This window comes from Mytilus trossulus, chromosome 6, assembly GCF_036588685.1.
Source record: "Mytilus trossulus isolate FHL-02 chromosome 6, PNRI_Mtr1.1.1.hap1, whole genome shotgun sequence".
Classification (NCBI taxonomy): domain Eukaryota; kingdom Metazoa; phylum Mollusca; class Bivalvia; order Mytilida; family Mytilidae; genus Mytilus; species Mytilus trossulus.
This window is the reverse complement of record NC_086378.1, coordinates 9,564,527-9,579,971: the sequence shown is the minus strand read 5'-3', so window position 1 is coordinate 9,579,971 and position 15,445 is coordinate 9,564,527. Positions and strand designations below refer to the sequence as shown.

The 15,445-nt window shown below is 33.3% G+C and overlaps 1 protein-coding gene across 1 annotated transcript in view; it reads left to right on the top strand.

Annotated features, from left to right (window-relative positions):
• Positions 1-15,445, top strand: part of LOC134720742 (ankyrin and armadillo repeat-containing protein-like) — a 31,007-nt gene that overhangs the window by 3,668 nt on the left and 11,894 nt on the right. The window contains exons 2-3 of the mRNA XM_063583212.1: positions 1,620-3,238; positions 10,661-10,905. Coding sequence (XP_063439282.1) covers positions 1,657-3,238; positions 10,661-10,905 — 1,827 coding nt within the window. The 5' untranslated portion in view covers positions 1,620-1,656. The remainder of the gene's footprint in view (positions 1-1,619; positions 3,239-10,660; positions 10,906-15,445) is intronic.

Here is a 15,445-nt window from a genome sequence, read left to right as displayed (position 1 = left end):
GTAGATTCGCACTGAATTCCCATACTGACCCCCATTACTTTTCAATCTTGAAGGGAAAAAAAATAGTACATTCAGCATTTTTTTTTTTTTTTTTCAACTCTAGTTTTGATCTATCTACCAAAAAATACTTATTACAAACATTATCTGCCAATCAGAAGAGCATTAACTTCAGTGTTATACAGAAAGCTCTCCCCTAAATGGGCTGTCCCTGATGACGTATATTTATTTACTGAATTTACCCCTATACAATTGAGGTTATACAATTTGAAGTTACTGCAAATCATCCAAAATAACCTTATTTTGTGAAAAAAAGTTATACATGTAAGTTTCTTAAGATGAATTTTGTTTTTGCCAATACATGTATTAACATTGAATCCCTTCTAAGACCTCTGCATAAAATATATTTCCATTCTGAACCCCATATTCCTGGAATTATTAAAGTATGGCAACATGGTTTAAAAATACTTTGATTTATATGTCTACTTCTATTTTGAAGGTACTTATAGCCATTTATTACCAACTCTTATATTTTATAAACATGTAGTTGACATCTGTATACATGAGTGTACCTGTAATAAAATATCAACTATTTACTTTGATTGAGAAAATTAATAGTTCTTTTAAAAAAGTTGTTGGGCTGTTTTCTGCTCTATGGTCGAGTTGTCTCTTTGACTCAATCCCCTTTCCAATCTTAATTTTGTTAGCTTTGAACTTTTTCTTGTTTTATTTTACACTGATTCACATTATTGGAAATGATCAAATATAAGGAACTTGAAATTTTAGGTCATATTTAACAGTCAATTCTTATATTGTAAAATAATGTACGTCTCAAATTAATATTTATATGTCAGACTTCAATTCAACTAAATTTGATTTAAATTGTAAACATTAAGACTGGTCAAAATAAAATTCAATAAATTCAAATGTATTCCACCATATGGCATTATCTTTTTAAAGTTGTATGTATTGAATTATGATTGAAGAAAGTCAATTGGATTAGTTTTAGCCACAATGTAGATAATACATTTTGATAACCCAAAGTTAAAATCCCTTAAGCTTATCATTGAGTGAAAAGAAAATAAGGACATTTTGTATTAAAATTAAATTTTCTATAGTCATCAGAGTGAGATATTCTCTAATGCTTATAATAAATTTATACATGTAATAGACGTAGCATTATAACAGACTAGATCATACATGATTTATTTGTTACAAAGATATTCCTTATGTTACATACCATCACAGAATATCTAGCACTATTGTACACTGGTTGAAATAAATAAATAATCTCTTGCATCACATATAATTGATTACTGATAGTGCTGGCTACAAATATATATCATACAATATTTATTTGTTACAAAGATATTCCTTGTGACATAAATTTACATGTACCATCATAGGAAATCTTGCACAATTATATAAATATTAGATTAAGAAGATGAGTGCCAATGAGACAACTATCCAAGTCACAATTTGTAAAAGTAAACCATTATCATGATTAAAAGTCAGAGCATGGTCTTCAACACAGAGCCTTAACTCATACCGATCAGGAAGCTAAGGCCTGATAAATACTCTGGTTGAAATAAATAGATGTATATATAAATCTTTCGTTTCAGAATTATAGGACACAGTTGACAAAGCTAAGAAGAGAGAATGGCTGATGAGTTTGAATCCAATGGTTGGGCAGCAATCCATAATGCTGCCCACAGAGGTTTTCTCAAGTCAATAGATTTCTTCCTGAGTGAGGACCAAGAGTTCATAGAGTTAGAGACTAGAGATGAACTTCACATGACCCCATTTTTATGTTCCATTGACGGTAACAAAGTTGATGCTGTTGAGCATCTGATGAAAGCAGGAGCTAAGGTTGATACCATCAATGCTCATAATCATGGAGCTGTCGAACTATGTGCACTCAAACAGTACATAGAAATGCTAGAATTCCTGATCAAACTGGACCATCCTCAGATACCAGTTTGGAAAAATATCATAAGATTTTTGAGCTCTGAAAGTGAGGAAGAAGCAGAGTCTGCTGGAAAATGCCTGGAAATTTTAACCCTTGGTAGCAAAGCTGATGGTATTAATCCAAAATGGGAGCCATTTTATAACCATGGTGGTGTAACTACTATTGTCAAGGTTGCCAAAAGCTCCATTAGTGATGAAGCAAAGATACCAGCTTTCAGAACATTGCTGAATATCATAGAAAGGAATGAAGTCAAAGAACAGATAGCCAGTTCTGGTGGAATTCCAGTATTTATTAAATTACTTAAGTCAAACAACCATTTTGTTGTGCAGCTTGCAGCAGAAATTCTCAGAGAATTAGCCCCTATTCCCGCCTATGCTGAACCCATTACACAGAACAATGGAATACCAAGTCTTGTGAAAGTTTTACAAACAATTCACAACCCTGAAGTGTTGATTCCAGTTACGGATTGTCTTGGAAATTTAGCAGAAGCTGATAGCAAATATCAATCACAGATCGGTAATGCCCAAGGTTGTATGCAGCAGATCGTTACTCTTTTGGAAGAAAATCGAGAAAGAGAATTATTACATGCTCTAGCAAGAGCAGTTGGAAAAATTGCAAATGATGACCAAAACAATCAAAATATGTTTGTTAGTCTTGGAGTGACAGTTCATATTGTTACTCTTACACGACTTAAAAATAAAGACGTTCAAACAACTGCCGTGGAAGCTATTCATAAATTAGCAAATAACAACCCAGATACTCAAAAAATCATTGTTTCTGAAAAAATACCAGAACTTTTGTTAAAACTTTTAAAAGACAGTAGAGCAGAGCAGGTTCAGGAAAAAACTGCTCTTGCTTTGTGGGCATTGGCCGGAACAGAGTTTGACGTAAAGCGGTATATTGCTGAAAAAATTGGAGTTAATTTATTAGTGCAGTTTTGCAATACACTGTCAGACAATTTACATTACATGGGTTCAGAATGTCTTGGAATATTAGCTCAGGGACCATTAAATTTCCAATCTGAAATATCTGCTTCAAACGGCATTACTCCATTACGGAAGCATTTAGGATCTGACAAGGAGTACATAGTGTTGAGTGTTATCAGGACCATAAGATACTTGTGTTTAGGAGTAGGATATGTGACACACAAGAAAAATCAAAACATGATATTACAGCTGACCGGAATCAAATCTTTAGTAGCTTTAATGATTCATTCAAGATCTGAAGAGATTCAGATTGAATCAGCTTTGACCCTGGCAGCAGTATCATTAGGTGAGTTACCTTTGATTTTATAAATGAAGAATCAGGAAAAAAGTATGTCAGTTAATTATAAACCATGCAGTGCATATATATCCTTGTTTAAAACATTCTTCAAGAAACATTCAGTAACAATTTTTATGTTATAAGCAAAGTGCTATAAGCCTTGTTTCAGATTTATGGGTCTAACAGTCCTTCTCAACTCTCGAGTTCTGCAGTTGAAAACATTTTTACTTAATGCTTCAGGATAGTATTGTACAATTGAAAATTACCTGGAGACCATGAATTATAGCAAGGTAACTTATAGAAAATCAATGTTTTTTACATCAATGAGAGGGTGTTGCTCCACTACAATATCATTGAAGGGCAACAAGTGAACACTGCTATGAGATATAATGTAGCTGAGGAAACATCCTCGAGGTTGAAAGACCATTGATAATCTGTTTATCACTATATCACAGCTATCCAAGGCAACATCAATCTAGAAGGGTTGTATTAACGAAATACATTCTCTTTCTCCCTACTGAGAAAAACTCATATTATTGAGTAGGTTTATATGAAAAATATCCACAAAAAGAGCAAAAGTTTCAGAAAATAGCAATGATAGTGATTACACATGAATTTGATTAAATATTTTGCTTTCAATATAATGTGACCCCTTTTCATATAATATGTTTTAGCTGTGGTGGCAACAAAGACATAATAAAATCTACAATGTTATTTTCCAGTAAAGGTAAAAACTTAAAAGCATGGTTGGTGACAGATGCATTTTTTTGCACATGGGTTGAAATATCTGCATGTTTTTAGTAAAGAGATGGATTATTTCACACAAAAAATAAGCTCACTTTTACCGACTTGTCACCAAGGTGGAAGGAATGCACATCTCATGCCTTGAATTTAAACTTATGTTTATTTTTTAAAGTTTTGTAAAATAATGCTTGAAGTAATTTATTAAGTTATATTTGGTACATTCAGATTAAAGATGCTTTAAATAAATCATGTGTTAGAAAAGAACACTAATGAAATCCAAATTTGAACACTGGTTACCAAATATATTCTAAAATAATAACTCTAAATAGGATGAAGCATTCAATACAGAAACTAAAAGATTTTTTAAAGCATAAGTTACATGTAAATGTCGTTTAAAGACGTTTATATTTATTTGACAAATTGTAAAAGGTTGATGTGTCAGAACCGTAGCCCACATTTTATAATGTTCGTAATCAAATGATTTCATATTTTCTCTTTAAAGTTCAACCTGTCAACCTAAATTCAAAGCAAACTTTATCTTGGATTCAAACATATTAATCCATATAAATATTTCAATCAAGTGGGGTAGAAAATAATCAGAAGCTTTTGTATTAAATATGTTTCGACAAAGTTGATTCCATAAAAGTTTTGCACATCTTATCCCTTTAATATTTTACCTTTGACTCTTTCACCAATTTCATAGTGCCATTAGTATTTTGTTACCACATGCATTATTAAGGGCATTGTGGTTTATTAGTTTTTCTAGTCCATAGAGACATACCAGCTCTTGCCTTCAATGGAGAAATTAAGAAACAACCAATGTTACTCCTCAGATTAATGTAAAGTGCTATTGTCCCAGCATTTAATTCTCTGTCAAATGTTTTGCTACATTATTAGTGTTTCAATAACATAAAATATCATTTCTAGATAAATATAGAAAATTGTGTGTTTTATTATAATTACAGTTGTAATTTTGCAAAAACACTTTGCTTGTGTTTGATTAGATTTTTTCAAACTTTGACATATAAGGGGAGATAATACTGATAAAGTAATTTTTACAATAGAAAGTGTTATGAATTTACCTATTTCGATATGTAGCAAGAAAACAAGTTCGGTGACCCCATTTTTTCTTTTGCTTATCTGAAAGCATGTTATAAGAGCAATATTCTCACATTTTATCTTAAAGTTCTCATACATGTAGTAATTTTTCGTTTTATCACACAAAATTTGATTTTCCATGAATAATCTATACAAAATCTGACAATTTTGCGCAACCGGTAGCATGAAAAAAGTCTGGTGATCCATACTTTTTAATACAGTTTTGATAAAAGCATGATAAAAGCTTCATTTTGACAAGTTATAAATAAATTCTGTTAGTTTTAATTAAGAAGCCCCAGCCATCTTAAACTGGAATTATCCAATCACAGCGCAGTTTTTTCACTGACCAAGTATTTGATAAAAAAAAAATTGATTGTGACAATGTTCAGTTAAATTGGACCAAGTTTACCTGATCAAAGAAAACTTTAGCCAAGTTAACTTTTGAATTACAACAGGGTTTTATAGGCTTTTGTTGGTGTAAGGACTGTAAGTGTACTAAGGTTAACAGACAGACCAAAATAAATTGATGCACAAGTGGCGGATCCACGATAGGGGGAGCGTTGATTCCTGGGTATTGGACAATCAATTCATTTGAATGGGAACATATGGTTGGAACCCTTCTTTCTCCTGGGTTGAGAAGCAACCCCTATTAAAAATGGCTGGGTCCACCCCTGTACATTATAATAAAGAAAAAAGGTTGAAATGTCTTAAAGCCAGGATAAGTTTCTATCAGTTTTTGCTGTGTTACCTTTTTGTTCTCTCACATGTACAATGTAATGTATGGAAAGTAATTTGCTTTGGTAGGTTGTTTAGTATGCTTGGTTTACTTGGAGCAAACAAAGTTTACACATAAATGCACATTGACATAATACCATTTCAATAAACATTTCAATTTCTTTATAAAATAAATTCACATTCTACAGGCCTAATTATTTAGAAATTATTTAATTCATTTTATACTCAGCTCAATTTAAAAGCTGCATGAGAAATTCAATATTTTTATGCAGAAGCATAATTTATAAAAATTTGGCTTTTATCTCAACTTTAATAAATCTTTCTGTATACTGTCATTTTACTGAGAGAAGGTTAAAAGGACTTGAACATTTGAACACTTTCTTTGATAACCTTTGTAAATCATTTTCAATTACAATTTTAACCAGGTTTGTAAAGTGATTGTCAGTAAGTTGAGCAACATCCAAAAGTGTATTGATCTTGAGAAAGTCAATATTGATAGTATATAAATTTGTATTTTATGTGCAACATTGGTCTCATGCTGTGGGGAAAGAATTTTTATTGCATGCAATTTTATGCAGTTTAAAAATCATATATACTTTATAAAGAATTTATAGAGGCTGATTAAATGTGTTGTCAGACAGTATTGATAATAGATATATTCCCATAAATCTTTCCTAAAATCGTCTTATTAACTGAAATTTGACAAGACAATAGTCCACAAGAAAACAGATAGCTCTTACATCACCCAAAATGGTTTATCCTTAGTGGAGAAGCAACAAACACCCAAAATGGTTTATTTTTAGTGGAGAAGCAACAAACACCCAAAATGGTTTATCCTTAATGGAGAAGCAACAAACACCCAAAATGGTTTATCCTTAGTGGAGAAGCAACAAACACCCAAACTGGTTTATCCTTAGTGGAGAAGCAACAAACACCCGAAATGGTTTATCCTTAGTGGAGAAGCAACAAACACCCGAAATGGTTTATCCTTAGTGGAGAAGCAACAAACACCCGAAATGGTTTATCCTTAGTGGAGAAGCAACAAACACCCGAAATGGTTTATCCTTAGTGGAGAAGCAACAAACACCCGAAATGGTTTATCCTTAGTGGAGAAGCAACAAACACCCAAACTGGTTTATCCTTAGTGGAGAAGCAACAAACACCCAAAATGGTTTATCCTTAATGGAGAAGCAACAAACACCCAAAATGGTTTATCCTTAGTGGAGAAGCAACAAACACCCAAACTGGTTTATCCTTAGTGGAGAAGCAACAAACACCCGAAATGGTTTATCCTTAGTGGAGAAGCAACAAACACCCGAAATGGTTTATCCTTAGTGGAGAAGCAACAAACACCCGAAATGGTTTATTCTTAGTGGAGAAGCAACAAACACCCAAAATGGTTTATCCTTAGTGGAGAAGCAACAAACACCCGAAATGGTTTATCCTTAGTGGAGAAGCAACAAACACCCGAAATGGTTTATCCTTAGTGGAGAAGCTACAAACACCAAAATTGGTTTATCCTTAGTGGAGAAGCAACAAACACCCAAAATGGTTTATCCTTAGTGGAGAAGCAAAAAACACCCGAAATGGTTTATTCTTAGTGGAGAAGCAACAAACACCCAAAATGGTTTATCCTTAGTGGAGAAGCAACAAACACCCGAAATGGTTTATCCTTAGTGGAGAAGCAACAAACACCCGAAATGGTTTATCCTTAGTGGAGAAGCAACAAACACCCGAAATGGTTTATCCTTAGTGGAGAAGCAACAAACACCCGAAATGGTTTATTCTTAGTGGAGAAGCAACAAACACCCAAAATGGTTTATCCTTAGTGGAGAAGCTACAAACACCCAAAATGGTTTATCCTTAGTAGAGAAGCAACAAACACCCGAAATGGTTTATTCTTAGTGGAGAAGCAACAAACACCCAAAATGGTTTATTCTTAGTGGAGAAGCAACAAACACCCGAAATGGTTTATCCTTAGTGGAGAAGCAACAAACACCCGAAATGGTTTATCCTTAGTGGAGAAGCAACAAACACCCGAAATGGTTTATCCTTAGTGGAGAAGCTACAAACACCCGAAATGGTTTATCCTTAATGGAGAAGCAACAAACACCCAAAATGGTTTATCCTTAGTGGAGAAGCAACAAACACCCAAACTGGTTTATCCTTAGTGGAGAAGCAACAAACACCCAAAATGGTTTATCCTTAGTGGAGAAGCAACAAACACCCGAAATGGTTTATCCTTAGTGGAGAAGCTACAAACACCCGAAATGGTTTATTCTTAGTGGAGAAGCTACAAACACCCAAAATGGTTTATCCTTAGTGGAGAAGCAACAAACACCCGAAATGGTTTATCCTTAGTGGAGAAGCAACAAACACCGGAAATGGTTTATCCTTAGTGGAGAAGCTACAAACACCCAAAATGGTTTATCCTTAGTGGAGAAGCAACAAACACCAATTTACAAATCTTTGCATGGTTGGTTCCAGCCTAAGAATAAAACCACTGAGAAGTTAAACTTCATAGTCTATATTTGTAGTTAGAATAATGCATGCAGGAAGGGTTATTTGACTTCCTGTGGAACTTTATCTTGTGAACAAACATCATTAAAAATCCAGCACAGCTTGTCAGTCTATAACAAAGCCGGCTTATGTTCATATATATCTGGCAACATGTTCTTGTCCTTAATAAGATTTTTTTTGCCACTTTGACATACATACATGTCATACATCCAATCATAAATATGTGAACATTACTACATTGTTGAAGGCCTTACGGTGACCCATATACTGTGTATTCATTTATTGTTGAGCCTTCGACTTTAGTTGAAAATGCGAGACTAAGCGATCCTACTTTCCGTCGGTGTTGTCGTCGTCTGCGACGTCCACATATATTCACTCTGAGGTTAAAGTTTTTGAAATTTTAATAATTTTCTTGAACTATACTGGATTTCTACCAAACTTGGACAGAAGCTTGTTTATGATCATAAGATAGTATCCAGAAGTAAATTTTGTAAAAATAAAATTCCATTTTTTCCGTTTTTTACTTATAAATGGACTTAGTTTTTTCTGCGGGGAAACATAACATTCACTCTGTGGTTTAGGTTTTTAAAATTTTAATAACTTTCTTAAACTATCCTGGGTTTGTACCATAATTGGACAGAAGCTTATTTCTGATCATAAGATGGTATCCAGAAGTAAATTTTGTAAAAAAATAAATCCATTTTTTCCGTATTTTACTTTTAAATGGACTTAGTTTTTCTGTGGGGAAACATAACATTCACTCTGTGGTTAAAGTTTTTAAATTTTTAAAAACTTTCTTTAACTATCCCATGTTTGTACCAAACTTGGACAGAAGCTTATTTATGATCATAAATAAGATAGTATCCAGAAGTAAATTTTGTAAAAAAATAAATCCATTTTTTCTGTATTTTACTTTTTAATGGACTTAGTTTTTTAACCGGATTTTTGTGACAAAAATGTCGGTTATTGATTTGGGGATGCTCGGCGGCCGGGGGGGGGGCAGCAATCAAATGTTGTCCGTGCATTAACTCATGAACCATTCAACCAAAGCTTTTAAAATTTTAATATGTTGTTACTGGCAACTAAATGAAGGTCAAGTTCAATAATGGCGATTTTGACTTTTACCGTTCAGGAGTTATGGTTCTTGAAAGATTGAAAAATGGCGTTTCCAGTCGTGTCCGTGCATTTACGCATGAACTGTTCTACCAAAGCTTCCCAAATTTTAATATGTTGTTACTGGTGACAAAATGAAGGTCAAGTTCAATAATGACGATTTTGACTTTTACCGTTCAGGAGTTATATGGTTCTTGAAAGATTGAAAAATGGCGTTTCCAGTCGTGTCCGTGCATTTACACATGAACTGTTCTTCCAAAGCTTCCCAAATTTTAATATGTTGTTACTGGTGACAAAATGGAGGTCAAGTTCAATAATGACGATTTTGACTTTTACCGTTCAGGAGTTATGGTTCTTGAAAGATCGATGGTTGATACTGATGACAAAATAGAGGTCAAATTTGATATTGACAATTTTCACTTTCACCAATCATCAGTAATGGTTCTTGTGATATTGCCAGGATACAAATAAATGCTAATTAATCCGGTTTGCTGTCGTTGTGACAGCCTCTTGTCTTCCAGTTAACATTACATACAGTCTGCAGTTAAGTTTTAGATTCATTAACTATCCTAGATTTTTGCAAAACTTGAACAGAAGCTTCTTACAATCAAAAGATAGTATCAAGAGGAATATTTTTATTGATTTTTTTCCTCAAATTTTGTTGAGCCTGCGATTTACAGCAAAAATAGGCGAGACAGTGGATTCCGCGGAACCCTAACAATTTTTTTTCCTGGGTATCAATTTTCTTGGATTTCGGAAAACCAGCATTTTCGTGGATATTTGATTTGGTGGTTTTGTCAATCTCTACATACAAAGCCTATAGAATATGTGTTATTCGTTGAACAGTCGAATTTCACTTGTACCCACGAAAACCACAAAAATTGGTATCCAACGAATTATAATGAATCCACAGTAGTTGTTAATGTCTGTGTCATGTTGGTCTTTTGTGGATAGTTGTCTCATTGGCAATCATACCACATTTTCGTTTTTATAATTACAGATCACCCTACAGCTTTCATATTTTATTGTACATGCATGTATTGCTAAAGTTTGCATATATATACAAGCCTATAGAAAATTTCTACCTCATCAATTTGTGTTTATTGTCCTTTACCCTTAAAATACAAAAAAAATGGTATCCCAATTGAATAATGAATCCACTACTAGTTTAATAGTAAAGTATAGGTACTTTTCTAAATGTTGGTAAATTTTATTATTTAGGAAATCAGCCAGTGCTAGATGAAATAAAAAAGTACCCCGAGTTTAGTTATGTCAGGATCCTCAAGTTGATGTACTCCTCTGAACCAATGGTACGACTGTTAGCAGGGCTAGCTCTTGCCACGTTTGCCTACAATAACATTGCTGAACAGAAGGAGATAGCAGATCAGGGTGGTGTTAGATTTAACTGTTTTGCACCATTTTTACAGTCGAATGATGAGATGTACAGATGTCTAGCAGCATTTCAGGTATAGATTGATATCACACCATTGAGTTATCTCCCTTCATCAAATTTTCACATGTCCCGTAGAGACAATTACTTTGTCAAATTGATGCTCTTTATTTTCTGATGTAAATAAAAGGGCTAGTTCACTAAATACACACATTTTTTTTCTTAGTTATATCCCTAAAAGTCATAAGAAACCTCAAATTTATTAAAAAAAATATACATATGTTTTTTAAAACTTAATGGATAGTTTTCATATACAACTTATGTACACATGCTTTTTTCTGAGTAAAATTCTTTAATTTGTCCACATTTAGAAGAAGTAAACTTATTTTTAATTGATTGCTTCCAGGAAGCAATTCACCAACATGTTTTCCGTATGCATAGTGACCTGAGCGTAACTCTTGTCGTAAAAATCTGGTAATAAACACATGGATCTGTCATTAAAATAAACAATTATCTGATTATACATTTTAAACACATGCTCAATACCCATGCTTTTTGTTATTTGTTTACTATAAGGTGACAATCAGTAAACTATGGCTTCAAATCACGGCATTTAATCAGCAGCCATATTTGTTAAATCATAACACACAGAGAGATAAAAAATGAGAAAATCGTGCACAGAAGACTCAGTTTATGATATAAACATGCATTGGTTCAAGAATTGGATAAACATTATTTTTCACCACTCACTCGTTTCATATGACTTTAAAACAGAAAAATGTCTGTTATTTCAGTTTCAGTTGGAAATGAAAAAAGTGTGAGTTATGTCCCTTGAATACTGAAAAAATGTGTTTCTTCAGTTGCAGTGGGAATGGTTAAAAAGCTAGGTTAATTTTATCAATATGATTGAAATATATCACAACTTTTCAAGTGTTAAACCTTAAAACTGTATTCAACTCAATTTTCCTGTTAGCTTCTTTTCTAAAGTTCTGTTGCTAAAATCCAAGTACAGTTTGTAGATGTACAAAATCTGTCGAAAAAAAGATTAATTTGAAACAACCAATTTTATCATTTAGAATTAATGACAATTTTATTTCTTTGATATCCTAATTACTTATTGACAAAACTGTCAGTAATTGATTCAGTACAGGAAATGTTTTATTGTTTCTATTGATTAGCAATACTTTTCTCAATATTATTAAGGTCCTCATTATAGTTTTTATCTTATTAGGGCTTATATCTATTGTATCCAAAGTTTTGTTATGTCTTCTTTGATTAAAATTAATTAAAAAAATAAAAACTGACAAAATTCATCAGATTGATAAAACTGAAAGCAAGTTATTAAAAGAATTTATACCACAAAGTTTCTCCATGAAGGTACACTATAAATAACTACGTTGTGACATAGTTAAGGACTCATTGATTACCGTCTGTAGGTTACAACTGGTATACACTTGTAATTGACCTTAATGACCTGTACCAAGTCTGTAATTAAGTGGCTGGTGGTGCTATAACAGAGATAAAATGCCTGACTGAAACGAATACATTTCAACAGAGAAAAACTGACAAATATAAAAGATATATAAATTTATTACAAAAAATAAAATTATATAAGTATTGCCCTTGGGAAATCATCTCAGCTAATTTTGAAAATATTTTTGCTAATTATGAAAATATTTTCCCGTCGAATTCCCTGAATCCTGAGCTGTTGTAAAGCGTAGTTTGCGCGAACTATTGATGCTTGCGAAACAGTGGTTGACAGGAAATTCGACGTGACTTGTCCTATCAACTGTAGTATAACTAATGAAATGTGAGTTGTAAGTTGATAGAACTTGGGGGATAAAAAATTGTCATTTAAAAGACTGACCAGTGATAAAAAATGCAATGAATGGCCATTGCTCAGATTATATGAAAAATTATATTAAAATAAATATATGAGCTGAGAAATCCCCCAAGTGGTAAGATTTTTAGTGAGGTGGAATTCAAAAGGGGGTATAAAGGGAGCCTTCAAGTCGCATGTGCTGAAAAAGTATTAGAGAGAGAGAGAGAGAGAAACAAAATGAATATATACAAATATGATGCACAAAACATAACTGTAAAGTTTGAATGTATCTAGAAAAATAAAACAGCAACTCGTCACATGGCTGAATATTAAGAAAATTATAAGGTTCACATGTGTTTCTTTTCACATTCCAAGCAGGCTCTAAATTGAAATACGCGTTTTTTGGCAAAAAACTCAATGACACAAGTTCTGTAAACACAGTGAAATATAAATCCAACATGTATCAGGTGAAAACAGCAACTCTTCGAACGGCTGAATATTCTATGAAATCGGTAAATTCGAATTCAAATAATTCAAATAAATATAGATAAGACTTAAAGTTAAAATACATTGTTTCTTCTGCTAAACGTACAAATATAAGTCCAAGTGTATCGCAAGACAAACAGCAACTCTTCGTATGGCTGAATACTTCATAACAAGTATAGTAATTCGCATAAAAGTTCTGTAATGATCAACAAGTTCACATTAAAGTTCATTGTCCTTGGTAATCCATTCAAGTTCGATAATGTCCACATATCAAATATCACTCAGGTATTTTTAGACAATGTCAAAGACTTCTGTGCTTTTCGAATAGTGTCATTGGAAATACGAATATAACGACAATAACTGTCTGATGTCCACCGACCAAGTGTTTTGATAAGATGATCTTGAATATTAACTGATCCTGCCGATGTACTGGCACCAATTCTAAAGGAATGACCATTGTATAAGCTTGAGTTGTACCCACAAATATCTAGTACATGTCTTAGACTTCTGATGAAAAAGTCCCGGTCTAAAGCGTTACCATTCTCTTTGACAAACAATGGATCTGAAAAACAAAAAGATGCTTCTCTACCCTTCCTGATTGCAATATACTTTTGGACAGCAGAGAAAGGACAAATGGTATGATCGGATTTGTGAAGCTGTATACTGACACCTTTACGAAAAGGATCTGTTTTTGAAGTTTTAAGGTGTAAAATAGCATAAGAATCGAGAATCTCAATATCCGTTACACTTAGATTTACAGTAGAATCAAAATGTTTTGAAACTGTAAATTCACCACATCTAAGAAATCCAAAAAAGGCTACTGTACAGGCCGTTTCTAACATACAATCAGTAAAGGTAGAGAAAACACCTGCTCTAAGAGAATTGCAAATTCTCCCAAGTACCTGAAAAGTAATAGGAAGACGTGGTTTTGAATTATGCTCTCCTTGTATACGTTTGATGGCGCGCATTATCATATTGAGTCTAAGGAGTGTCTATTCATTTGTATAATCAAATGGATGGTCACAGTTACTTTGGATATAATAAAACCGAATTCCACATAAATACAATTTAATGGTTGTATGTAAAAGTCTCAAGTTTTTGTAACAATGTGCGACAAAATAAATCAAAATATCCTCAGAAATCGGAGGCATAGGTTTACCTAACCAGACAACTCCGTTATTAGCCAGAAAAGCAGTATAAGCTCGATATCCAACTTTATACGTCTGAGATGTTCTAGTTGATAACACATGTCGCCATAAATCCGATACTGTAGACTTTAATGCCACATTACTCGTGAGACTGGCGGGCACTTGTGAGGTACTTTGTCCGCTAAAGGTGCAAGTATCTTGAACCGCTCTAGCTGTAAACGAGAAAGAGAGTCACTGATATTATTCTGAACTCCAGGAACGTGTTCGGCACGAAAACAAAAATTATTTATACAGGCATACAAAGTAAGAGTTCTCATAAGTTTCATTATCAATAAACATCTGGATCGGCCTTTATTAACAATATGTACGGTGGCTTCATTGTCACATCGAAATAAGATTCTTTTAGTTGTCCATGAATGACCCCATAAGATGGCTGCAACGACTATAGGATAGAGTTCTAGAAAAGCCATGGAAAATTTCTTTTCGCATGGAGAATTTAAATCATCCGGCCAAGGAGAACAAAACCATTTTCCCTTGAAATAGCCACCATAACCAATGGTAGAAGCCGCATCTGTATATAGTTCGATATCCCTAACACTAGTATAGTCAGAATCATAAAACATATTAATGCCATTCCAGTTTACCAAAAACGAGTACCAAAAACGCAAATCGGTACGACATTCATCGGTCAAATATATTTTGTCTTTGAGATCCTTGACAGTTGTTGATAAAGATATTAGGTATGAGACAAAAGAACGACCCGGAATTATAACCCGCATAGCAAAATTTAAATGCCCTAACTATTGTAGAAGTTCACGTTTAGTACAAGATTGTCTGTTTAAAAACTTCTTGATAAATTCACTTATGCGACTTGTTTTATCTAAAGGCAAGCGGGTCTCCATCTTTTCCGTATCAAGTATAATACCCAAATATTCGATAACTGTACAAGGGCCTACAACCTTGTGTTTAGCCAGTGGAATATTAAGTCTTTTAAAAAGAGTAGTCATTAATGCCATAGTTCTCTCTGCGCAAGAATCAGGTTTATCTATAGTCAAGAAATCGTCTAAAAGATGAAATATATATTCAATTTTGTAGATATTAGTAGCAATCCAACAAATCGCTCTGGATAAGTTATCGAAAATAATTGGCGAGCTTCTACA